Source organism: Ruditapes philippinarum, unplaced genomic scaffold, assembly GCF_026571515.1.
Source record: "Ruditapes philippinarum isolate M1 unplaced genomic scaffold, ASM2657151v2 ctg1031_1_1_1_1, whole genome shotgun sequence".
NCBI classification, from domain to species: Eukaryota; Metazoa; Mollusca; class Bivalvia; order Venerida; family Veneridae; genus Ruditapes; species Ruditapes philippinarum.
Window position 1 is genome coordinate 168,979 of NW_026853822.1, and position 27,304 is coordinate 196,282.

The window sequence follows — 27,304 nt, forward strand, 5'->3', positions numbered from 1 at the left end:
TTTCCTGCCGTAGGTTTGACCGAAATAGTTCTTCCCCGAGGTCTGACGTAAAGGACCGAGAAGTTGCGATTCAGCATTAAAAAAAGAACAACAACAAAAAAACTCTAAAGGGTTGAATATAAGCTCTTACATCTATGGTGGCATATTTCTGCACCCAGATAACCATATAACTGACTAGTTACTTAAGAGGTTAACTAGTTATGTAACTAGTTAACCTCTTAATTAACTAGTAAGTTATCAGGTTAACTAGTTACGTAACTAGTTAACCTCTTAATTAACTAGTTAGTTATCATGTTAACTAGTTACGTAACTAGTTAACCTCTTAATTAACTAGTTAGTTATCAGGTTATCTGGTGGCCGAAATATGCCACCATATTATGGTACATCACTACACTATCGCCGTTACTTCAAGTACAATGTTGATCAATACGTGCGTGAGGTACGGTGATATCAATTTCCATAAATACTATAAATTTTGTTTGTTCGATAGTTTCTTCATAAATATAAATATATACATTACCTAAACAATGTTTCTAACTCTGTCTTCTTGGGAAATGATGGAATTTAAATTATGAAGACGAAACGTTCGAGATTTTTACAATCTGATTGTATTGTAATCACAAGTTTATGTATTAAACAATTACTGAATCATCTTGTATGTATAGTGTTCGCTACTCATTCTATAATGACGGTAGTTTGAAAGTTTAAATAGAAATAGCAGTATCGGTGAGGATAATGATGACGCTAACCAACAAGTTGGTGGTGGCGGCGGTTGTGATGATTAATAATGATGGTTTTGGTGATAATGATTGTGATGGTAGAATAATAATGGTGTTGAATGTGATGATAATTGTAATGATTGTGATGAAGGAGGTGGTGGTGATGAAGGTGGTGGTGATGAAAGTGGTTGTGTGGACGGTGATTGTGATGAAGGTGGTGGTACTGGTGGTGATTATGATGAAAGTGGTGGTTGTTATTTTGATAGTGATGATGATGATGATGATGATGATGATGACGGTGGTATTTGCGATAATGGTGGTGGGAATGGTTGTTATTGTTGTTGTAATGATGATGGTGGTTGTGATGAAAGTGGTTGTAATTATGATAATAGTGATGATGATGACGGTGGTATTTATGATGAAGGTGGTAGTAATGGTGATGGTGGTAATGGTGATGCTGAATGTCGTTATTGTGGTGGTAGTGATGGTGATAAATAAGGAAAAAAGTTGACATTATGTTGAGCTGCCATCTTGTAGAGATGCGATAAGAAATCTGAAAATAAATCAGCCGCGTCACGACAAAACCAACATAGTGCGTTTGCGACCAGCATGGATCCAGACCAGCCTGCGCATCTGCGCAGTCTGATCAGGATCCATGCTGTTCGCTATCAGTTTCTCTACTTTGTAATAGGGTTTGTAAGCGAACAGCATGGATCCTGATCAGACTGCGCGGATGCGCAGGCTGGTCTGGATCCATGTTGGTCGCAAACGCACTATGTTGGTTTTGTCGTGACGCGGCTCAAATGATAGTTCTCATGCAATGTTCAAATTTACATTTTCTACTTATAATTTGAGGATCAAGTCGCTTTGAGCACATATTCGAATATGAAAACTGGCCACTTAGAATAGTGATATGCACTGACAATTATTGTATAAAAGATTGAATGTTAAGGCTAATTATTTGGTTCCCGGTCTTACGTATTGTATAGTAGATTGAATGTTAAGAATATTTATTTGGTTCCTGTTCTCCAGAAAAGTGGTATTGCACAGTAGATTGAATGTTAAGAATATTTATTTGGTTCCTGGTCTTATAAATGTTGTATTGTATTATTTTACATTTGATAATCTTATGTCTTGATCAAGGATATAATACATGTATATGTTAAATTCCAAAAATCTATATTATTGTTTATAAACTGTAACTAGTAAAACAATGTGATGTGCATCATATTAAACGGCAAATAAAATTGGTATTTTTCATTATATTTCTTTAAAATAATTCTTATTTTAATCAAAAACGCTATTTTAAATTTGCCGTAGCTATTTTAGATATAAAATGATTTGTCATATCATCATCGCGGGGGTGATGTTGTCATTCTTTGTTAAGCGTTCGTCCATTGTATAAAGTTTTTATACAATAAAATTTTAGATTTGTAATAATATGTGATTATGATAGGATTTTGTAAGAGATTTTTTCATAAAATCAAACTGGTGGGAATTTGTGATACAATTTTAATGACATTTAATCATCAAATTAATCATATAGATTGGTGAAATTTTTTTTTACAACATCACATATGTTAAAGGCACATTATGCCTCAGAAACAAATATATTTTTACTTCTTAAGAAAGGGCAAACATGAATTTTATTACGTTTAAATAATGGTTTTAGATCATGTTAGTTGCTTTTTACGTGAAGAAAGTAGCACTTAATGTGAAAGAATTTGTCATTAAAGTAGCGAAATGTAAACAAATTAGTATTTTGACTTCAATACAATATACTAAATGACTATTGCAGTACTCATTGCCGAAAAGCAACAGAAGAAAAAGATGGTTAAAGTAATTTGCTAATGAGTAACTTTTTGGAAACTATTAAAATACACCAAAAATTGATAGTGTTTTAGAAATTAAAATAAAAGCATTTCAGAGGCATAATGGGCCTTTAAGATGTTGTTTTACGCTTTTACATTACATCATAGCGGTGGGATTTTTTGATACATTTTTTCATAGAAACATATCAATAGTGTGTGTGGTCATTTGTGACAGAATTTGGCAAATGATAATAGCGCACACGGAAATTAAAAATGCAAAAAGTTATCTTTTAATTTCCTTTTGAAAAAAAATTGATAACATAATTCACAATCACTTTAGTATGTTTGAGTCTGTATAAGTTAAAGTCAATATTATATTTGGAGTGTGTGGTACTTAAACTTGAAACAGAAAGGTATGGTTGTATTTTGCAATCAAGTATTTTGTCATTACTATTGTGAAAGAAAATTGTGCTATAGCGGGAAAAAATCTGCTTCACGCTCATTTTTTTATTAATTTAAGTTTGAAACTGTACACAGGTAAATTTATTTCCCTGTCAGTCAGTGTCCGTCAGTGTGTAAGTTGCACGGGTTTTGTGTGTCTGGCAGCAGCAGCAGTATATATACAAACGATAAAATAGTATACATTATCTTTGTAATCATTACTTAGAATTTCAATTACACATCTTCAATGACGTACTATCTTTGACTTTGATCAATTATTAATATTTAATATTGCCATAAGTACATTAGAGCCGCGTCACGACAAAACCAACATAATGCGTTTGCGACCAGCATGGATCCAGACCAGCCTGCGCATCCGCGCAGTCTGATCAGGATCCATGCTGTTCGCTATCAGTTTCTTTACTTGTTATAGGGTCTGTAAGCGAACAGCATGGATCCTGATCAGACTGCGCGGATGCGCAGGCTGGTCTGGATCCATGCTGGTCGCAAACCCATTATGCTGGTTTTGTCATGACACGGCTCAATTATCTGATATATGGCATAAATCTACGATTTTATTTTTACAAGACAGGGTTAATGCATATTTGAAAGAGGGGTGTTGGCATTTTACTTTTTTTTTCATGGGGAGTCATAAGTCAATATCCAGTAGCCACCAATTAGCAAGTGTGCTACTATCGTTAATCTTACAGGGTCCGCTAAACTAGATGTGTTCCTTGACTTGTTGTACTATCACTTAAAGTTTATGGTTTTTAGTTTGATTGCGTATATGAAGCTATATAAAAGATCACTCAGAAACCAACCATTACTTATCAGCGAGGTTTCTTTCTTCGAGTAAAAAGCCGGCTTGCCCCAGAGAGGTTTTGAACCCACGCGGCGAGATCCTATCACACTGCTGGTGTTTTTATTGTTGTTGATGCTACCGTTGTTGCTGCTACTGTTAGGTTTAAAATTTTACTGTCTGGTTTAAGCCTGAGAACGGGATAAATTTTGTTTGGGAGTCCAAGTGGGACCATTAATGTGAAAATTTTATCCCGATTTCAGGTCTCAACCAGACAGTAAATTTTACAATTATATCAAGTACTAAAGCCAATCTTTGCTGCGCTACATTTTTGTTTGATATTCTGACGATGTTTATTTTATCTTCGAAGCGAACGGATGTTTATTTTTTATAAAATTTTTTAAATACTCCCCCCCCCCCCCCCAAAAAAAAAAAACAACAAAAAAAAACAACAACAACAACAAAAACAGTCCATTTTGCAGATGGCGTAGTATTTATCATTGGCTTTGTAACCTTTTAATCTTTTTATCTATTATTTCTTAATAAAAAGACTAAGCGGATGATGTGATATTATGTATCATTATTCTATAAATAGCAGCTCTGTCATCAAACATTGAAAAGCTCGTGACCTTGTTTTTAAATTTATGCGATAGTTAGACGGGGAAGTAAATACTTAACCACTTCTACGTCTTATTACGTATAGCGTCTAATACTTAAATTCCATCTTTTTCATATCTTATATACAACCATTAAAGTAGCCATATAATGTGTTTCAAGCCTTCATGTATGTTTAAATATTTGGTTTAAATTTAATCTTACTCTTATTTTCCGGTGTTGTGATATATATATATATAACATCGTTATCTTTTTAAACCACTATTGCTCATTCGTAACATGAAAGAAATTACGTAATCATTTTGACGATTAAATATAGTAATTAGTAAGCCTCGAGAGCACTGTTACCATACAGGAAATAAAATTGGTTTTATTTACATATACGCTTGAGTAATAAAGAATGTATACAACAATCTATTAATAGTACATTATATCATACGTTAAGTTTGCATTTCCGATAGTTAATGGCTAAAAATAGAAACTGACAAAACAGTTTCGTTTTAATTAGCAGGATTCTTACATAGTTATTCCGAGACATTGAATAAATGGGGGGATATTCTATTTTTGGTTTACGTCTTGACTTTAAAAATAATGAGTCGTATGCGGTTGTGTTTAATCTTTAACAGAGTGCTGGTATGTATAGTACACGATATGTTTATCGCGTGCAAAAAAAAAAGAAATAAAAAGAAGAAAATATTTGGATATATGTGCTCAAATTCAATTAATGAAATAGTTTTTTTTTCAAAATGATAAACGAGGGAACATTTTACTTTATATTTAACATCTGTCTAATTGATAAAAATGTATGAGTTTTATAAAACTATATCAATCAAATATGTATAATGTTATTATTAATCGATTGGTTGTTAAGAAAGTTGGTTTATATTTAAATACAATTATTTATAAAGGGATGGAGTAAACAGAGGATATTCAAGCTTTTTCTATAAATACAAGATTAATTTTCATCGGGTGGTATGAAAATAAATATTTCATAAGTGGCGGTAGCCACGAGTGAAATATGATAGTTTTCATACCACAAGATGAAAATAAATCCTATATCTATAGATAAAAATCTTTTCTGTTTATCATTTTTGTTGACATTACAATTTGAAGGACTTTCCCTTAAATTTTGTATATTGGCTAAATTAAGAAGAAAGTAGTCCGGTAATACACCAGTGAAAATACGGAAAATATGTTTCACTGCAGTGAAAAATAATTTTTTAATATTGAAAATACGGAAAATGAAAAAAAAAACACATTTTATTTCATAACTATTTCTCAATATTTCATATACAAGGATATAATAAAATAAAACATTGTGTGTGTTTTATAGATTATGATAAGATATTACGTAATGTTACGTTAGTAATAGAGCAAACCAAGTAAATATATATGAGAAACGATTTTCTTATCTTGAAACATGGTCTTATGTAAACACAGTTTACAAATGATTTTTCAAAAATACATATGTCTTATATTTCAGGAAAAAACGAAACAAAACAAAACATGCATTCATTTTATGTTTTCACGATTTTTATATTGGGGATGAAAGTCAGTGTTTTACAAGGGCAAAGATGTCCACGTCAAGAAACAGGTTTGTAATGTTTTCTATTTTGTTGGTACATGTATAAATATTTATGAAAATAATCATATTTACCGATAATCACAATAAACTATTCAAACAAATTCTCTTTATCATTAGTATATTTTGTTACAAAATAGAAAATAAATAAATAAATAAATAAATAAAATTTGATATTTCAATAATTTCCTCCATGATGCAAGTTCTGTGTTATTGCAATCTTTCAGAATTACCGAGAGGTGTGGACATATACGAATCCGTACGTTACGGACATTATGTGGAACTTGAATGTTGTTCTCGTAAAGGGGGTGCTGTAAAATGGATGAAATGGGATAAAAACACAAACCAATGGCAAAACTATTCACCGGAGCGAGACGATGTCTTCCTATTAGAATCGAACCAAATTCTAGCAATTCAAAGTGCCACATTTGAAGATACGGGGTCTTACAAATGCAAGGAGCAAAATAGTTCAGCTTCTGTTGACTTGAAAAAGTTTAACCTACATGTCGTTGCATGCGACAAACTAGCAAGGGGACCATTTCCGGTGTCACCATTGCCTTGTGCTGAAACCATCGCTGCAGAAAAAGAAACGATAACTCTTCCATGTACAGGATATTTTGGATGCGGCGATGACGGTGATATAAGAATTGTAATGTGGTATGTGTCTGAAGATACGGACGATAACTGGAAAGAAATATCAGAAGTAGATGATAGATATACAACAACAAAATTTGAAGAGTAAATATGTTATTATAATACAACATTATATTATCTGTAGATTTTTTCCTCTATCGTTGGCTATCTTATTTCATATTTAAGTTCAAGAAAAATCATTAACATTTGAGTTGGACATATTAAAAACCACAATAGAATAGGGCGGGAATTTGACTTAAGTAGAATGAGAACGACTATAATACAATTCTACTTCAAATTGTTCCGACATGTGGCCAATTAACAATATGCCTCTACATCCTAAGTTTCATTTAAATTGAAGTGGTTTAAAAGTAGTTGCGTTGGTTGACTTTCGTTATTAACAATTAAATTTGATCTCTGACACGTAGGATGTTTTACACTGATAAGATGCGCTGACAATATGACAATATGACAATGGTTTCAAAGTCCAACAATTTAGATTACAAATATATCATGTTTTAACCATTGTTCTTTTAAGATCCTTTTAAGTCGTGAAAAGGTTTACTCAATTATTGCGCTTGTTTCAGTAATAATTATACCTATATGACGTCAATTCAATTACGTATGGTCAGCATAAGTTTAGCCTAACTTTAAAATATTTGAATCATGACTGTTGTTTACTTAGTCATTCATGACTGCATATTATCATGGATTTACTTTCGGTTAGTAATATATGGTGTATTGTTTTCTTTCAGGGATTCCGGAACAGTGGTTGGGTTAAATTTGACTATCAAATCAGTTTCCGCTGTTGACTTCCGGCGGAAGTTCATGTGTTTACTTGCTTCTCCCCAAATGATAAAAAGCCAAAGTAGTACAGTTGTGACCCTAAGAAACAAAAATAGAATTGGTAAGTGGTAGATAAGCGTGTGTGGCTGAAGGCCCACAGTGTTGGAAGTTCTGGCACGTTTTTCGCGTGCAGCATTATTATATTCGTCGACTTTGAGATTCGTGTCATATGTCTGGGATTAGGACTACTGAAAATAAAAAAAAACTAATTTAAAAGCATGATTTCCGAACGTGCTATGTAAAAAGTAAGTTCTTAAAAATAATTGTTTTGCATTATAAGTTATTACACTCTATATAGACCTATTTACTACGCGGCCCGTTGCTATAAAAATCTGACCGGACGAAGTATTTTTAGCGCAATATTATTATTTTTAGGGTTTCCCATCCGACCACGTCACGCTTGAAACCGTTGTAAAAATGTCGTACTTCATTTCGTAGTAAGCAAAAAAGAGGTAAACTTAATACTTCTTGAGGTAAACTTAATTCTTCTTGAACAAAAATCAATTACATAATATCAAAGATTTATAATTCATAATTATGTAATCTAGTTTCGTGAATAAGTATGCATATGAGATATCAAGTAATGTCACCCACAAAACAGCCGTTATGTCGGAATCGAATGCATCAGGGTCTTTCAAATTAAAAAGAATACGGAAAAGTTTAAATTAATTTCTTATATTCATATATGCATGGGTTATTCACAATGTTATCTTCTCAACGGTTGGTCAATACTTTGGATTAGATTAAAGTTTTCAAACTGATAGTATGTATCGCTTTTTTTCCCTATACAGAATGCGCATGCGCGAAATGATACTTCTGTTTATAAGGAAATTTCGAACTAGCCAAAGGTCTGTACAAGCGAACTGTTCTTGTTGTTGGGTTATAAGTCGAGCCGAATCCGTAATGATGTAATGGAGATTTCAAGCTTTACTGGAGGTTGAAGACCCCAGGTGCCACTCCGTACATGTTTTCATGCACAAGCTGATATCTGTGTAGAATAAGCTAGCTGGATAGATGACTGTTACGTTCATTTTAAAATATCACAAGTGTCATACAGACAAAAACGCTTTTGAACTTCTATCTTCCTTATGTATGCACAGATTTGGCATTGTAACACTTGTAGTCGATTGAAATTAAGTCTTAAACTTTTCTCCATGCAGGCTTTAGTTTTTTTTTTATTCATGATACATATTTAAGATGTGCGTTGGGCCGCTGGGCCGCCAGGCCGCTAGGCGGCCAACTCCACATATCTAAGTATTTATCTTATCACTACTATATATGTATGTTTTTGAACGTTCAGTTATAAATAAGAGTATTTAATTCATTTACAATAATGTACAATCGCTTTACAAATGATGGAAATGACATCCTTGATAATCTATTCTTTAGGTGAAGACCCCATGCTTAAATCTGGATTCGATTCTGGAGAGGTGCTAATAGTTCTGGCAGTTGTTTCTGTCTGTCTTTTGATTCTTACCGGTGTTCTCGCAGGACTTTTTATTCAGAGGCAAATGATGAAATCCCGGAAGTCATGTGAAAGGAAGGGAAATCATCAACAGTGGGAGACGATGATCTACAAAAGTACCGGGGATTCTGTACAAATGCTGCCATGAAGATTTACATAATCCAGTCGTATTTAATATTGACAATCGGCATATCATGTCTATGTTTTGTTTGAATGTTACTAGTTAACAGTAGAAAACCGTCCTATCTTTTGACGACACTTAAAGACAGTGTTTTTGTTATTGTTTGTAGATTTTACCAAATGTTCCCACCTTCTAGTCATTTAACATCTTCAGGAATGATTACTTGAATCAAACAAACTAAGACTCCCCCGCAGTCAGTCTCTGGTGAAAGTTGCATTATAGTATTTCTCACAGTAAAAATATGTAATACAACAACGAGCTTATTTGGTGCTACGATATTACTCGAAAAATATCGATCTTGGTTCCTTACTTTACATGACAGGTATTTTAAGGTGCAAATGATGGAAATAAGTTGTATGCATGCTTTATCCGTATGTTAATTTTACGATACATTTCGATTGTGTCTTCCTGGTTGTGTTGACATAAAATACAATATCATTTCCAGTCCTTTCGGGAAATATGAATTACAAACGTTTTCTTCCGTTTGTCAGAGGAACAAAATGTGACAGAAATAAAAATTATAACAATAATAAGTCAACAAAATTTATTTATCACCATGAAATCAGGGAATTGACAAATGTAAGGCACACTATGTGGCCACAAATTTACTTCACTTGATGTATAAAATTGATTTTTTGTTATTAAAATGTTCATAACTGTTTAACGACAATAAAATATATAAAACCAAAAGTATTGATATTTCTTTTATAAATTTATATACAATTCCGTATCAGCAAAAAAATCACGCGTACCCTAACAGAAGTATGAGTCACTTGAATGTGTTTACTGACTATGACTATTTCAATTCGTCATTTAAAGACCTTGTTGAGAGCAAGAAATATTAGTTTTGTATGTGAACCAGTTTTTTTAGAATATTCATATGTTACTGTTCTCGTTGTCACGTATATATTTCCAATATTAACCCATGTATATATTTTCGTAACTTAACGCTTACGTTTAACCTTACGTAAATCGTAAGTGCGTTTCACAAAACTTAAGCTTTTTTTGAAGTGATCAATTGACATCAGCACACGTTTTTGTTCGCTAAAATGGTTACTTAGTGATAATATTATTTTCCTCTAGAATCGAAATATTGAATTAATAAATCGGGCACAAATTTTTTTTTTTATTATTTTTATTTTTTAAAGAAATCACACGTGTTCATTTATTAACAATAAAACTTTTCTTCAGCATTAATACAAATGACTATCAGAATAATCAACTTATTATCAACGTTTTGTCATTCTTATATAATCGTAATATTTAAGTTGATTAAAAGTTTGTTATGTATCTTTTTATATTTTAAATCCGAATAAAAGTGATAAATAATTTACATTATGTTTAAAAAAAATAACTGCATGTTACTTGCTAATTCCCTACATCAATTATTAAATTGTTATGTAATTCATATATTTAAACTATTCTTTGTAAAATGCATTCTTTACTATAAACACTTGTAATACACCTTAGTAAACATACATTCTATGATTTCAGGGTCATTTAAGGCCATTCAAAAACCTTCATAATTAAATACCAACTGGATTTAAGACCTAGACTTAAAAGCTCAATAATTTGCTTCTCGTCCATGAATTGCTGTTTCTCTTTTGTCGTTAAAAATACAATCTGAAACCTGCTGGATGGTTTTCATATTTGTCGTATATTTGAATAAAAAGAAAAAAAATTACCAAGTTTTAAAGACACATAATGCCCCAGAAATATTTTTTTTCATATCTTTAGAAAGGGCAAACATGAATTTTATAATGCTTCAATAATGGTTTTAGAGAATGCTAGATGCTTGTTTCCTGAAAAAAAGCGATGAATGTGAAATAATTTGTCATAAAAGTAGCAAAATGTAAACAAGGTAGTAGTTTTACTTCCATACAAAAAAACTAATTCACTATAACTGTACTTATCGCTAAAAAGCAACAGATGAAAAAGATCGTTCATGCAATAGTCCAATGAGTAATGTTAGATACTATATAAAAGTACACCAAAATTAAAAAGCTTTTATGAAATAAAAAATAAAAACATTTCTGAGGCATAATGGGCCTTTAAAACTGGAATACATGATATATACACCTTTAATATTATACTGTGCTTTCTAATTAGCCATCGCGGATGTGAGTTTATGATTTTATATGTAAAAAACATGGTATTCTTATTTTCTTATTTCAATTAACTATTATATTGTCATAATGAAACAAATTAGCTTAAAATCTGAGAATTAAATCCAGCTGCTTTTTTCTCAATAACATATACAAGTAAAGTCAACTACTTAAGTATTTAAAAACAACATTACATATTAAAATGATATACAGTAAATATTTAACATGTACAAACAGCAAATCAAAACAAAGTGTTCGTTACGAATAAAGAGTCAAACTATTAATGTTCTACAAAATGTTTTAAAGCTGCATGCCTCAAGATGAGCCAAAATATTTCAAGAAAATCGTACTAGATAAAAAGTACTGAGATTTTAAGAAAAGTAAAAAGATTCAAGATAAAAGTGATAATGTTCATGTTATGTGCCATTTAGGACCAATTTTGCAGTATTTTTCACTATCTTTCTACTGCGTTACTAACACAGTAAGGGCAATTTTTGCATATTCTGACTTCTTTATGGGTATTTATTACGGGCTGTAAGTGCCGTGTGCAGTTTGAAAGCTAATTTTGCAATAATTTACTTTTTAATACATTTGCAAAATTTTCATGAAAGTTAGCATTGATCTGGAGGCATGCTACTTTAAAGCATCAACACACCTTTATTCATAGTTTTTTTATTCAAATTAACAGGTGTTTATAAATTGAGATGAAGTTTGAAAATCGGAGATGAAATCATTCAATATTAACAAAAGTTTTCATCTTTTTTTTTATTTTACAGAAAATTTTTTTTTGCCCTCTGTGTATTAATAAAACAAACCATTAAAGGTATTATATAATACCTGCATTTACATAACAATATCATTCACGATCTAAGTTTTTACCCTACTGATATTTGTTCTAAAATCAAACTGAAAAAATAAAAAATGATAAGAATGTAACAAAAACTTGAGAAATGAATAAATTTACAAATATCCGCTTCTTAAGGTGATAATACTTGTCAACTATATGAAAAACATGTTATTCATAAAATGTTGTCATATATAAACCAAAATCTTCAAAAACATATTTACGTTAAAAAAAGTATTTATGTTTGTCCTTTTAACATAAGCGTAATTTTCTAATTTGCATATCTGCCGGTGTACAGGTAAACCGCACTCTGTGAAAAACACAGTTTTGTAACAGATCCAGGAATCAGGGAGTGCAGAGTCAGTATTAAATATTACAGCAACTGTTTTTGTTTGCTCCCCGGTGCAGTCGGTAAAAACCAAATGCGTTAATACTTTTGGGTGCCAAGTACCGGCGGCGATAATCCAAATACAGAAACTAGATAATTTCAATTACTTGTAATGTTTTATGTATTGCAAACAAAATCCAAAAAAATATACTGAAAAAGAGCTCCACCTGAGACTCAAACCAACAACTGGTCTCACACAACGCAAGCATTCTACTTCTACAAAACTGGGTAATCTCGATTTCATAGTGCGAATTTCGCGTGTATTGAAACTATAATAGTTTAATAAAATAGTTAAATGCATGGTTATTTCCCTTTGATTTGGAATCGCCCATGTAAATTTTATATGTCAACAACGTAGGTGAGTTTTCATTTTATTTCTTCTCTGGGTATTGTTTAAGCAAACATATCTTAGTTCATTTCAGAAATAAAACAACGAGCGATCTGTTTCTGTATTGTTCTGACCGAAAATTCTCGAATGACATCGCTTTCATTTTATAAGTCATTCAAATTAGATTACGTGGCAATGTTTCTGTACTTTTACGGAACTCAGCGAGCTACGTTCGGAATATACTCCGGGACAAATCAAACGATTTTAAGACCTGTCGGCCAAAAAAAAAATATTTTCGGAAATTATGTCCGTCAAAATCTTTTACTTTTTTCAACCATCTCAAGTAAAATTCTTTTTTAAAATGGGGATAATTATAAGTTTATAACACAGGCTATATTTTATAGGCTTTATTTTTGCGTTCAGTTTGACCAGTATTATCACTGTGTATGCGGTATATTTTAATTAGTCCTTTATTATATGGTTTAAACATAAATTATTTGCGAAACAAGTTCTTGCAAACACTTTTAAGTCCACTCCTGGAACCAACAAGTACTGGTGTCATATGAAGAAACATGGTTGTGCCCCGCTTAGAGCTCGAACCCATGATGCTTGGGCTAAGAGGCAGACTGGTCTGGCACTATACAGGCTGCAAGTCATTGATGCTGTGAGTATTTAGATGGTTAATAAACACCTCTAAAATATGACCCTAATATGAATAATTATGACCCTAATATGAAATTTCAAAAATAACGCTCAATGCGACAAAAATTGAAAATGTTACATGCTTTGTTTATTCTATTTGCCGGAATTCCTTATAAAATACTTTTCACTTAAATTTTGACCAAATACATTTGTTAAGAATCTATTGCAGTTATGCCCGGCAGATTTGGTTTTATCACTCGTAAAGAAAACAACAATTCGTATTATCATATAACATTCTTATCTTCAAAACAGATGTTCCCCTTAGTCCAAAATTTTGAACTCAGATCATAAAATATACATCTTTACAGTATAGTTTAAAGTGTACACATTAAGTTGTTAATGATGAGCACGCCGTGAATTGAAAAGTGCGGTACCCTAAGAATTTTGAACTACATTATTTGAATTTCGAAATGTAAGAAAATGCATTTCTGAAAGTAAAAAAGAAAACACCGAAATAGAAATTTCCAGTAATCGTTATTAAACATTTCTCATTGAAATAATTTATTTTATAAAGGGTTTAAGAAAATGAACATAAACAAGTTATAAAAAGGTTTTCGTACGAATGCTGGTTATTTCATTTCAAACACTGTAAGGCAAATCTGTTATAACAGTGTAACATAACCAAACTGTAACAATTCTAAAACTAATAAAAGATATCTATAAAGCTTAATTACCAATTACCCATTCTCTTTTACAGAAATTTTAAAAGCCGCTCATTCAATTGAAAAAAAAATACCGTAAACAACAATTAATTAACAAAGCTAATAACCGATCAGTAAATAAACTTTTCATTTAAAATATAACTAGGTCACAACATCTGAAAGACTAGCAATGCTATGCTATACAAAATAAGGAACAACTTGTTTCAACAGTATGTACAAAAACAAAACTATAATTTAGAACAAATTGCATATTTCAAATATATGTTTTAAAGTTGACAAAATACATTCTACTTACAATCTATTCAAAATACAATCAAACATTCATTCTACATTATTTCTATCAATTTCTGCTTCTTCGCAGTTAACATTATTGCCTTAATGTACAATATACTTTTTGTTGATGATGCGTATTGTTTTACTTCACATTAACATTGTTATATAAAACTTATTGTTTGAAATTATTAAAAAAAATTGTTTCTTAAAAATACTGAAAAGAATTTTTTTTAACCATTTTGTTTACACAAAGCGAATATCATTTTGTACTCGAAAGGCCAGTACATTTTATTTTTTTAAAAATTAGCCTTAAGTTTGCTGTAAGCTTGCGACCAGCACCGGTATATCGGTGCCGTCTTATCATGGCCTGCACTGTTCGCTAGTCAGTTAATACTTATCTCGAAATTTTCCCTATAAATGATAAATTATTTTATCCATGCTAAAAGATGGACAAGTTCAATTAAACTATTTAAAGTGTTAATGTTAAAATGCAATACAAGCAAGTCATTAAAATAACATAAGAAGTAAACTGTGAAATGGCAACCAAAACGTTTATAAAAGTAATGCTAACTTTAAAAAATAATATTTACACAACTTATCTTGCTTCAGCAGAAAACATTTTCATTCCTAGAAATATTATCAAATATTAACTTGTTCTTAACCCATAATCGATTAATTCTGATATTTTCGTTTCATTTCTTGAATTAATCAAAACTTTACTGTGTCCGTTAGCATCCTTTCGATGATCATTTATTCCGCTTCAGGTACTGCATAGCCATTAACTGTCAGTGTATGGACCAACCCCTCTCCATGTTTTCCCTGGGTACATGTAATTCGGGCCTTATATGCTGCTCCAAAGACGAAATCAAACGTTGCTTCACCTTGACAACAATTTGTCTGCAAAGGAAAAAGTAAAGGTACACAACTTATAAAGAGGATATTAAAATTCATTACTGAATTTATTGAACGAGTTGAATAGAATTTTTTTATGCGTGTTAAAGGAATCGCTTTTTTATTGCCGCACTTATAGTGTAGCGCGTCTTCATAATGCATGTCACGTCACGTCAAAATATATGCATGACGTGCAATACCCGTTTAGTTTATACGGAGCCGCAAAAGGAACACGGGTATATTATTTTTTTTCAAATGCATGCATAAAATATACGTAGCATATCCTTGTGAATCAATCACTAAATGAACTTATTCCAAAAATGCAATTTTGAGAAGAAAAAAAAAGAATTCCCATGACAATTTATTTTATTTTTTGTTTTCTTTCCTTTTTTCAAATCATATAACCGATCAAAAGAAAAGTTTAGAATTGCTTGGATGTCAATCATAAGAAACAACAGCATCGATCACACAAAGATAAATAAATGAATAAATAATAATGAATAAATAGAGGGTATTAAATAAGTGTATATTTAGTACAAATAAGCTTGAACGAGTTGAATAAAATCATATTATAACATTGTTTTATTCAACTCGTTCATTAAATTTGTTATTAAATCTACATCTATGTAACGACGTTTTAATCATATGCTTTGCGGTAGACAAGTAGACAATGCAGCTATAATTTAATATTTTTACAGTGAAATTTAAAAAGAAATATTTTTGTACAATAGCCGAACTATATTTGGATGCGGATAAAAAGAATAAAACTTGAATATGTAAAATATCTCAGGAAATAGGAAAGAGGCTTAGTTGATAAAATTGTATCCAATGATTTATTTTTGACCGTCACTTGGTTCAAACGCTGAATGTTCATTGATGTGAAATAATTGATAATATCAGTTTTTTTTTTAAATTTGTGTGCTTGCATTTTCACTGTTGCTGTATGCTGTATAGTAGATATGTGTCATCACTGTTTCTTTAATAAAATCTGTTCTATTCAAACGGGAAAAGAGTATTCGAACGGGGAAAAGAGTATTGGAACGGGAAAAAGAGTATTCGAACGGGAAAAAGAGTATTCAAGCGGGAAAAAAGAGTATTCGAACGGGAAAAAGAGTATTCGAACGGAAAAAAGGGTATTCAAGCGGAAAAAAGAGTATTCGAGCGGGAAAAAGAGTATTCAAGCGGAAAAAAGAGTATTCGAACGGGAAAAAGAGTATTCGAACGGGAAAAAGGGTATTCAAGCGGGAAAAAAGAGTATTCGAGCGGGGAAAAAGAGTTTTCAAGCGGGAAAAAAAGTATTCGAACGGGAAAAAGAGTATTCGAACGGGAAAAAGGGTATTCAAGCGGGAAAAAGAGTATTCAAGCGGGAAAAAGAGTATTCAAACGGTAAAAAGAGTATTCAAACGGGCAAAGAGTATTCAAACGGGGAAAAGAGTATTCGAACGGGAAAAAGAGTATTCAAGCGGGAAAAAGAGTATTCGAACGGGAAAAAGAGTATTCGAACGGGAAAAAGAGTATTCAAACGGGAAAAAGAGTATTCGAACGGGAAAAAGAGTATTCAAGCGGGAAAAAGAGTATTCAAACGGCAAAAAGAGTATTCAAACGGGCAAAGAGTATTCAAACGGGAAAAAGAGTATTCAAACGGGAAAAAGAGTATTCAAACGACAAAAAGAGTTTTCAAACGGCAAAAGAGTATTCAAACGGGGAAAAGAGTATTCAAACGGCAAAAAGAGTATTCAAACGGCAAAAAGAGTAAAACGGCAAAAAAAGTATTCAAACGGGAAAAAGATAACAAGGAAATAACAACATGATAATTACCATAACATCTGTCATTTCGTCATAATTGCAATAGATATCAACCGTATCTTTATCTGCAAAAATACAAATACAATTAATGTTATCAATAATAGCAAAATGAAAAAACGAATGCACAATATTTCTTATGCTGGAAATTAAACACGTTGGTAAAAACTAGGTTGGTGATAGAGATTTAACCTCTAGCAAACTTATCACTATAAAACAAACATTGGTACCTTTAATCAATTAGGCCTGGTTATTTCTACTAACAGCGAAAGGCACAATTTAAATGTTTATGTTTATTTAATCGGGTTTTACGTCACACCGACACAGTATAGGTCATATGGCGACGTTCTAGCTTTTCTGGTGGAGGAAGACCTCAGGTGTCCCTCTGTGCATTATTTCAGACACAAACGGGCACCTGAGTAGAACCACAGACGTTCCGTAAGCTTGCTGAATAGCTCGTCGGTAGTTCTACTCAGGTGCCCGTTCGTGCTCAAAATAATGCACAGAAGGGCACCTGAGGTCTTCCTCCACCAGTAAAGAATGCGTTGCAACGATTTTCACTCCAACAGTTACTGATCAAGAATTGAGCAAGAAATCGATTTTCAATTTAATTCTGAGAATATTTTTTATTAATCTTTGCCATTGTTTCCCTTTTAAAGTGCTTTACTTGATCTATGTAAGAATTTTATGTTTTTAGACTTTTTGACCTCGGGGGGGGGGGGGGGGGGCTCCTTTTAGTAAACGTGTTGTACCATACCATATGGCGATATGTGCCACATCGGAACTCCTTGTGCGTTTAGACAATTACAGTAAAAACTCGATTTTGTTAAAAGTCAACACTTATAAATTATACATCATCAAGTCATAAATCGCTTACAGTTAAAACAAATACCAATTACTAGTATTTAATGAACTTGGTTTTTCTACATACATATTATATCGTTTGTTTACATTTTTTTTTTCACTGTTTGTTATCTTCACTCGACCAGTAAGTCAAGGTCCCCAGAAGGGGGGTTGACTCAATGGAAGATAGATAGACCAGAAGGTGAAAAATATATGAGCCGTGTCATGACAAAACCAACATAATGGGTTTGCGACCAGCATTGATCCAAATCAGCCTGCGCATCCGCGCAGTCTGATCAGGATCCATGCTGTTCGCTATCAGTTTCTCTACTTGTAATAGAGTTGATAAGCGAACAGCATGGATCCTGATCAGACTGCGTGGATGCGCAGGCTGGTCTGGATCCATGCTGGTCGCAAACCCATTATGTTGGTTTTGTCGTGACACGGCTCAATTACCAGAGGCCAGATGCAACACGATCGTGTATTCCTCGTCATCCACAATGAACTGCCACATTTTAGAAAATGCCTCGTTCGCATAGTTCTCCAGCTCTTGTAATTCTTCTTCTTTCTTCAGTTTCCTATAAAACGTTATATTAAAACGTGAAAACGTTATTTTAAAAACTATATCATAAAAAAATCAATAATTAAGCATTTTCAAAATTTAAGTTTTTTTTTTTTTTTTTTTTTTTTTTTTTTTTAATTTATTTATTTATTTACTTATATCGGATTTCAAAATATATTTATCGAGTATATGTTTATTTCCGTTGTTTTCTCTATTTTCTTTGTACATATATTAATTTATTTCTTTGTTAAACAAAACCGAGTACGTTTAAATACTTAAATTATGGATTAACAAAATATACTGAAAGGAAAAGCTAAATGAAATTTTACTTAGACGCTCAAATTACAGCTTCGTAATTAAATCATAGTGGAATTTCAACAATATTTCATGTTTACATTATTTATAAGTTATATACACAGTCTTTATAACTAGCATAAACGGGTCTTAGTTTATATTACCAGGCGAGGGATAGATAGCAAACTACCTTTAACAAACGGGTTATATAACCATTGAATTGATTATACTGCACAATTGCATTCTTTGATCGAATTACAAAATAATTCATAAATTTGATAAAGCCCGGCATATCGATTATATAATCCAATAAAAGTCGACGTTACAAACATACAGTACTATATGTTCCCGTATATACCTTGAGCAGGTATCTTCATATATTGGATTTATTGTTTCATTGAAAATGGGTTTCATTGATCCAAATCTCAATACTTTTAGCATGAAATGTAAATTAGAAAACCTCTGGATCATGATAAAGTTTTGATCGCTTATAAAACATTCATAGGTAACACTTTAAGTGTATCTAATGTATATTTGCCTCACTACACATGCAATTCACTTAGCATTTCATATGATATGGGCATAAATTCTAACCAGTGCAGTAAACAATTCAAACATTCATATAAATTATTCACATACAATAGTGTCAATATTATACAAGAAATGCATATATATATATATATATAAGAATGAGATTCGTCAATGTAAATTTTGCGTATTATGAGAATAACTGCGCATATAGATCTGTATTAAAACAATACTTATCTGTAATCACGTTAACACGCAAAACTTTACAAAAACCTTAACACAAAACCTATCGCTTTAAACTGGAATTTAGTTGTGTCTATTATTACAGTTTGTACATATATAATTTATATATATATTTGAAATTTAAATAAACAACAACAGCAGTAGCAGCAGCAATGACAACAGCAACAACAAAACAAACAGCAGTGTAACACCGCACTTTGGGGTCAAACGCACTTTGGAGTCCGACCCCAAAGTGCGTTACACTTCGCACTGCACTTTGGGGTCCAACGCACTTTGGGGTTAAAATCGAGAAATTGACCCCAAAGTGCGTTAATATGCTACATATCAACGCACTCTGGGTTCAAGAGGTCTAAATGTGTCATCTGAGTTCTGCTTAAATACTGAGTACTGACTTATTTTCTATCTGCGTCATTGGAATATTTGAGGTGCAGTTCAAGATGGCGGTCAATACTTTATGATGCTTAAGTGATAAAAGTTTCATTGATTTATCTCTTGAAATGTCTAAAAAAATGGGTTCATATAAGAAAATTACGGTGGCATAAAAGTGACATTTGCATTTTTTTGTTTTTAGTTTTGTATACATATTTTATTTTAGTTTTGCATACATATTTTTTCAGTTTTGCATACATATTTTTTTAGTTTTGCATTCATATTTTATTTTTGTTTTTCGTACATATCTTATTTTTGTTTTTCATACATATTTTAGCCAATAAAAACAGCCTTCAAATCTGATAACAGCCCATAGGTGAGTATAAAACTAGCACAGTGGTTTGGTCCCATTTCGGCCCATTCTTTGAAATCGACCCAGTCGTTTGCGGCCGGACAAGTTTGCTTTCGGCCGACCCTTTTCGGCCCATTTTTTATATTATATGCATTTTATATAATTATTGTTTTTTATTAATATATACTTTTATGTTAGTGTCTTTTTGGAAAGGGCTGTTGATTGGTGATCAGTTATTATTCCATGAATATGCACCACTCAACCCCACCCCCTGAGAATTGAGAATTATGAAATCTTAAGCACATCCAGATAATGTGCAGAACTTATATGCCAGGTGTGCCTGCTCAAGGTCGGGGTCACACCTTCAGGTCAAAGGATAAAGACTTGGGTTTCATGTCCGCTCCTTATCTCCGAAACCCCATGAAGGATTTTAAGGCACCTTGTGACAAATGTTAACCACATCGAGACCATATGCAGAACCTTTCTTTGGGTTACCGCGGACTATATATTTATATAATTTTTATATACTAAAAAGTGTTGTTATTGTTTGGTACCTTCAAAAATGAAAATATTGGTATTTGCAAATGGCATTTGCAAATGAGGTACAGTAATTTACAGATGGCGAAGTGTTTGAAAATGGTGTTTTACAAATGGTGTAATTATCCAAACCTCTACTTTGCAAATGGCGTCATGTACAAATATGTACGAAAAAACAAAAATAAAATATGTACAAAAAAACTAAAATAAAATATGTATGCAAACTAAAAAAGAATATGTATGCAAAACTAAAATAAAATATGTATGCAAACTAAAAAAGAATATGTATGCACAACTAAAAAATGTATGTATTCAAAACTAAAAAAATATGTACGACAAACAAACAAAAAATATGTACGAAAAACAAAAAAAAAAGTATCCAAAAAAAATACAAATGTCACTTTTATGCCACAGTTCAAAATACTCTAGTACAGAAATTGTGTATTTCCTAGAAAAAGATGCTGCGAAAAATACCCCGTTCTGTCGGTCATTTACTTGATAACTTTTGGTGCCATATGGAGCCCCATTTTAAATATGTTGGGAATGAAATAAAATGCAGTTAATATTTTCTTTTCGAAAGAACTATAAATATACTCTATTGCAATGTTCTGGTGAAACATCAAGTTTTTCGATCGGACTATAAATAGTGATTTTTACAAAAGCATTATTAAGCTTATCAACAAACTTAAGGGTATTTGTAAGCTCCGTAACAACCGTTCGCCAGAGGCTTTTTTTGGTAAATCTTACATACTTATTTAGAAAGAGCAAGCATGAATTTTATGATGTTAAAATAATGGTATCTGATAAATGTAAGATGCTTGTTACATGAATAAAGTAGCGATAAATGTGAAATTATTTGTCATAAAAGAAGTCAAAACACTGTAGTATTTAACTTCCCTATAAAATACTAATTCACTATAACTGTACTCATCATTGCCAAAAAGCAAGAAATGAAAAAGATGGTTCAGGTAATTGGCCAATGTGTATTTTTTGGATAATATAGAAGAACATCAAAATGAAAAAGCTTTTAAGAAAAACAAATAAAAGCATAATGGGCCTTTAAAACGTTATTTTTAACCCTCGGGGGATCGATACCCCACAATCCCCTCTATACCCCCAGTGAGAATTTTACATAATTCTTAATGTGCGACTACTTAAATAGTTGATATCTTTAGTACTGCCTGTACGGACTACTACTTAAAGCCGCATCTACACCTAGTCAAGTTTCTAATATGTCACATTTAGCTAAATAAATGGCTTTTTCAACATATTATCAGGCACATTTTTTACTGAAATGTCTTACTAAGATTTCCCAAAATTTATACCTTTGTCTATGCTAAGACAATCATATTTCTATAAAATGTGTAAATAAAAATCGGGAAAATAATGCATTTAGCTAAAAACAATGGAGTTAATGAAAGGTGTACATTCTTTTAAAATGAATGGAAAAATTGAGAAAAAATATTTTAAGCTTAATAATATATACAAATTCTTTATTTGGTAATTTATTTGGTAGAAGTTCTTCACTTACTAATCAAGATCATTTAAATCCCTCTTGATTCTAATATAATTCAGGGCACATGTTTGTGTCTATTTAAAACCTTAATTTTTTGTTTACCATTGTCTTTGACTACAATATAGTATTTAATAATGAACATTAATTTTCTATGACCCCAAAGTGCGGTCGTTTGCCTGATGTTAAAAAATGCATATGTACCTGTTTAACGCACTTTGGGGTTAAAATTGGACCCCAAAGTGCGTAACGCACTCTGGGGTCGGACCCCAAAGTACGTTACGCACTTTGGGGTCGGTCCCCAAAGTGCGTTTGACCCCAAAGTGCGGTGTTACACAGCAGCATATACCCTTACAACAATATAAACCGTCTAGATACGTTTACTGTTAAAATAATAATAATAATAATGATTATGATAAAAATGTAGTAGTAATAATAATAATAATAATTATGATGATGATAATGATGATGATGATAATGATGATGATGATGATGGTGATGATGATGATGATGATGATGATGATGATGATGATGATGATAATAATAATAATAATATAATAATAATAATAATAATAATAATAATAATAATAATAATAATAATAATAATAATAATAATAATAATAATAATAATGATAATAATAATAATAAAAATTATAATAATAATAATAATAATAATAATAATAATAATAATAATAATAATAATAATAATAATAATAATAATAATAATAATAATAATAATAATAATAATTATTATTATTATTATTATTATTATTATTATTATAATTTTAATAATAATAATCATTATAATAATAATTATAATTATAAAATTTATAATAATTATAATAATAATAATAATAATAATAATTATTATTATTATTATTATTATATAATTATAATTATTATGATGATGATGATGATGATGATAATAATAATAATAATTATAATAATAATAATAATAATAATAATAAAAATAATAATAATAATAATAATGATAATAATAATAATAATAATTATAATAATTATGATAATAATAATAATAATAATAAAAATGATCTATTTCATTCCACGAATAAATTCGATTCTAGTTCATATAGATAAATCTATGAATGTAGTACAAATTCTTTGGTATCGAATAATTATTTCGATATTCGTTTAATAAAGTCAACTTTCGTTTTAATTCGGATATCAATTTATTATATAGAAACCGATTTACTTAACTAATATAGTATTATCATAAGCCGAACAACTATAACAATGCGCATTATTGCTTTTATCAGAAGTTATTTGGCATATCTTTTTTCTTTTATATTTATTTCAGTTTCTTTTTATATTTAGGAAATAGATATCAATTCTGAGAGCAGAATAATGTAAGGTTCGAGTTCAAATGCGTATGAGCAATATCACGAAGGCCAGAGTTATAAATAACAAACCATTTTAACGAAAACCTTGCACTATTAAACTATAATGCAAGAAAAATTAATGTCTATTTCCATTCTAACATTCTAATAAAAAAGATGAATGGGTAAAAATATATTGAGAAACATCGAGCGTAGAAGTCATTTTCTTGACGTCAATTGGGTTAATGACGTCATATGACGTGTAAGCATTGCTTTAAATGCTGTTAAATGCTGTGCATATATCACGCAATAATGAGTTTGATTGTCCTGTATGTTTGAAAAGGGAATAGTGTGAAGCGTGTTAGATTATTTATAATGTGTTAGAATTAAGGATTGTAAGACGAACCACAAAAAAAAAAGAATTAGATTAATTATATCTTACATTATTTTTTAGGCAAATCTAACGTTTACAATAAACTTAAAATAAATAGTACAAAAGTAATGTTATAGACTACTTTTTGATGCGCTTCTTAAAAAGGACTGTACATAGGAGCGTTGTAATCTAAATTTAAATACGGAAGCTTATCAGGGCCTCCACTTGACTAAAAGTTTCACGTCATGTCAACTTGTTTCTTCTCGTTTTGACCAAAAACATTTCATGAAGACGTTATGATTAATACGTAATACATAAAACATTCCATGAAGACGTAATGATTTATACGTAATACGTAGATGCTTTTAATCATTGCAAAAAGACTTTGTTGAATTACGTGAGCTATTTGTCAACGCGAGTAACGTCTTTGTGTCTCACTAAATATTTCAGCAAAGTCGTGAAATCAAGAAGTTTCAACAAGATTTTCGTCGAAGAGACAAAAGCTTTAAGCATATCGAGAAAAAATCAGTTGCAATGCCTAAAAGCTTCTCATCTTTGTCAGTACATTTTATTGAGAAATGCAAAAACATCTTATCAATGCGAATAAAAATAAGTCGACTAAGCGCAAAACATCTCACCAACTGTAGGCCCTGATACGCTTCCGTAAATATGCATTCAAAATATAATAATGTATTAATTAAATTAATATATCACGTAAATCATTGATATATTCGGACATTTACAGTGACATTTTATTAAAGTAACAAAATATTAAAAAAATCACGGATGCAGTACTTTGACGTAAAAATAACCGATATTTCGGTTAAGGCCGACGGTCTAATTTTTTTCCGCCATTAAAGGAAGCGACGAGATATAATTTCATATAGATCTTCTTAAATTTCACATTACGTGTATTTATTCATTAACATTATTTAACTAATTGGAAAAGGTCGAAATTCTCATCTCGTTCGATCATCACAATATTTAATTAAACTCAACCCATTTGGAAACTGAGATATAACAAACAAAAAAAACTTTATTTTAAATATCTTGTATAAGGTGATAACAGATAACATTTTTCACCAATATAATGGATCAAACGGTGAAAACATTCTGATATCGATTTAAACTAATGATCTTTAAAATGTATCGATTCGTGCCTCGTGATTTCCTATTCATTAACAAAGATAACTTCCGGCCAAGCAGTATTTCTGTTAATATCCGTAACATCGGGGTTTCTTTTTATTGAACTGGAATGAATTTAACTTTGATATGCGTCCGATATTCAGTCCAATTACTAATTCTTACTCGTAGTTAAATTCGTTACTTCGTCAAAAGCTTGAATGAAATCGGAGAGTTTCGTTACTTTCCGTGCTTTTAACTGTATTAACTAATAAAAGACGGAAAAAGGCGAAATCTGCCGAACATTCACGAAATTAAAAATGATGACATGAAAGTCAATGCTGGTCTACTTTTCTAGTACAATGTTAATTGATTGTTCATTCTAATAACAGGATATGTCTTTATTCCATTTTATATTTGCTTACAAGCGGCGTATGTTCTAAATGTAAAGAATGTACTTGCAACACTAAACGACTAATGGACAGAAAAAAAGAAGAATTTTTCACAGGTAATCAGAAGTTATAAAGCCACATATATACAACATTTAAGCAGATCAGATAATTCGTAAGGGGACAGTGGACATTTTACGACAGCACTGAATCTATTTGTCAAAGATGGGAAAATGTTAAAATCAAGTTATGACGTTGCTTTTAGGCCTAATTGTGCATACTTTTTTACATTTTTATTGTATTCTACAATACATGTGTGCTGTTTTAATCTTATTACATAGATAATTAAATATCATAAAATTCAACGTCAGCTCTTTCATCATGCAACAGGTTAATTCTAACTTGACAACCAGGTGCCCGTACAAATTTCAAACGTGGGAGCCTCATTTGTATCCATTCCCTACTATATTGCAGGAAGTCGCCATATATTATTTAAATGGTCGTGTTTTAAAATCCATTTTATGATACTACTAAGTTAAATTAAAAAAAAATCAAAAGTTACCAATCCTTGAAGATAATAGCGTTTTACGATAAATATGTTATAAGCTCGACACGTGCTATAAATAATTAATACTAATTTCTTAAAAGCATGAAATAACGAAACAATCTAAAAATAATAATTTATGCCAAGTTATTATTTGCATTATTGTCAAGAAAGAAAATAGCATATTGTGCCTTTTAGGCACTGAAACATTAAAAATAAACACACGTCTATACATGTAATACTGATTCAACAAGCGCTGCAAAGCATGACAAAATCATTCATGTTAAAGATATACATGTACTATGCCTAAATTTGATATTAGAAAATATTGATAATTGCTACATAGTCTCTTTGTAAGTATGAAATAAACATGTTTTTACTCCACACAAAGTTAATATGCCATGTTTAAAATTTTACACATTATTCCTGGTCACATTTAAGAAAATACCAACTTTACTTGACCTGTATTAGGGAATGCAGTTTTTCATTCTGTTATTTATTAGACATATTCAGAAAGAATTTCATAGATTTCAATAAATTTCTTTGATTATATTTTTTTCTCAAGGATGGACATTGTATATCTTTAAGGAGTATTACGCTGATCTTAGCTTAATATACGTGGAAATTCATGCTTATCTTTTCTTTATTACTTAGTTAAACATATAATAGCTGTAAACATCCTAAAATGTTGTTGTAAGCATTTTGAAAAAAAAGTTATTACGAGTATTGTAAGTTGGAAGTATTCTAAAATATTGTTGTCGACGTTGTATGTGAAATATTCACGTGCGTTAGTGTTGTATTTGATTTTAAGAGATTTCTCTCAAAACAAAACAATTTATCCATCAAAACAAATGCAAAACAATTAAAGAAGGGAAGTACACTAACGTCATGGCGTTCGTTTCAAGATAGACAAATTAGGTTGTTTATATTACAGTTTAGAAACATGACAATTTATAGCATAGGCGTGTTTGCTTGTTAAACTAATGACTGGAACAATTTACAAGAATTTCTACTCAAGATAACAATAGCTTGTTTTTTCAAACGAGTGATTCCTATTTGTTGTATTTTGTACCGAGTATTTTTGATCGACCATTGGCTTAATTACAAATACTTTACCCTACATTCTTCATTCCGGATCACTGCTTTAAGTTTTGAAATGTTCGGAGAGCACTGAAAGATAACTCAATTTGTTACTTTATTTTTCTGTATC

General features: G+C 31.0%; 3 protein-coding genes across 6 annotated transcripts in view; 2 read left to right on the forward strand and 1 right to left on the reverse strand.

The window, feature by feature from the left end:
* The first annotated feature begins 364 nt into the window (after nt 1-364).
* On the forward strand, nt 365-1,217 carry LOC132738053 (loricrin-like). The gene is made up of 2 exons (XM_060725476.1): nt 365-439; nt 822-1,217. Exons 1-2 carry the CDS (start codon nt 365-367, stop codon nt 1,215-1,217), a joined length of 471 nt encoding a protein of 156 aa, XP_060581459.1.
* A 1,639-nt stretch (nt 1,218-2,856) lies between these two features.
* LOC132738062 (uncharacterized) lies at nt 2,857-9,782 on the forward strand. Of its 2 annotated transcripts, none has more exons than XM_060725487.1 (5): nt 2,857-2,943; nt 5,869-5,979; nt 6,195-6,705; nt 7,356-7,507; nt 8,836-9,782. In XM_060725487.1, the coding sequence occupies exons 2-5, from the start codon at nt 5,892-5,894 to the stop codon at nt 9,057-9,059; spliced, it is 975 nt and encodes a 324-aa protein (XP_060581470.1). In that variant the 5' UTR covers nt 2,857-2,943; nt 5,869-5,891; the 3' UTR covers nt 9,060-9,782. The 2 variants fall into 2 exon arrangements, with proteins under 2 accessions (XP_060581470.1, XP_060581469.1); XM_060725486.1 differs by lacking the exon at nt 2,857-2,943 and adding an exon at nt 4,868-5,018.
* Nucleotides 9,783-11,759: 1,977 nt separating this feature from the next.
* Nucleotides 11,760-27,304, reverse strand: part of LOC132738063 (uncharacterized) — a 30,404-nt gene continuing 14,859 nt past the window's right edge. For all 3 annotated transcript variants that reach the window (XM_060725489.1, XM_060725488.1, XM_060725490.1), the window contains 3 exons: nt 18,388-18,509; nt 17,104-17,156; nt 11,760-15,291 (listed from right to left, as the gene is read on the reverse strand). In XM_060725489.1, coding sequence (XP_060581472.1) covers nt 15,145-15,291; nt 17,104-17,156; nt 18,388-18,509 — 322 coding nt within the window. In that variant the 3' untranslated portion in view covers nt 11,760-15,144. The remainder of the gene's footprint in view (nt 15,292-17,103; nt 17,157-18,387; nt 18,510-27,304) is intronic.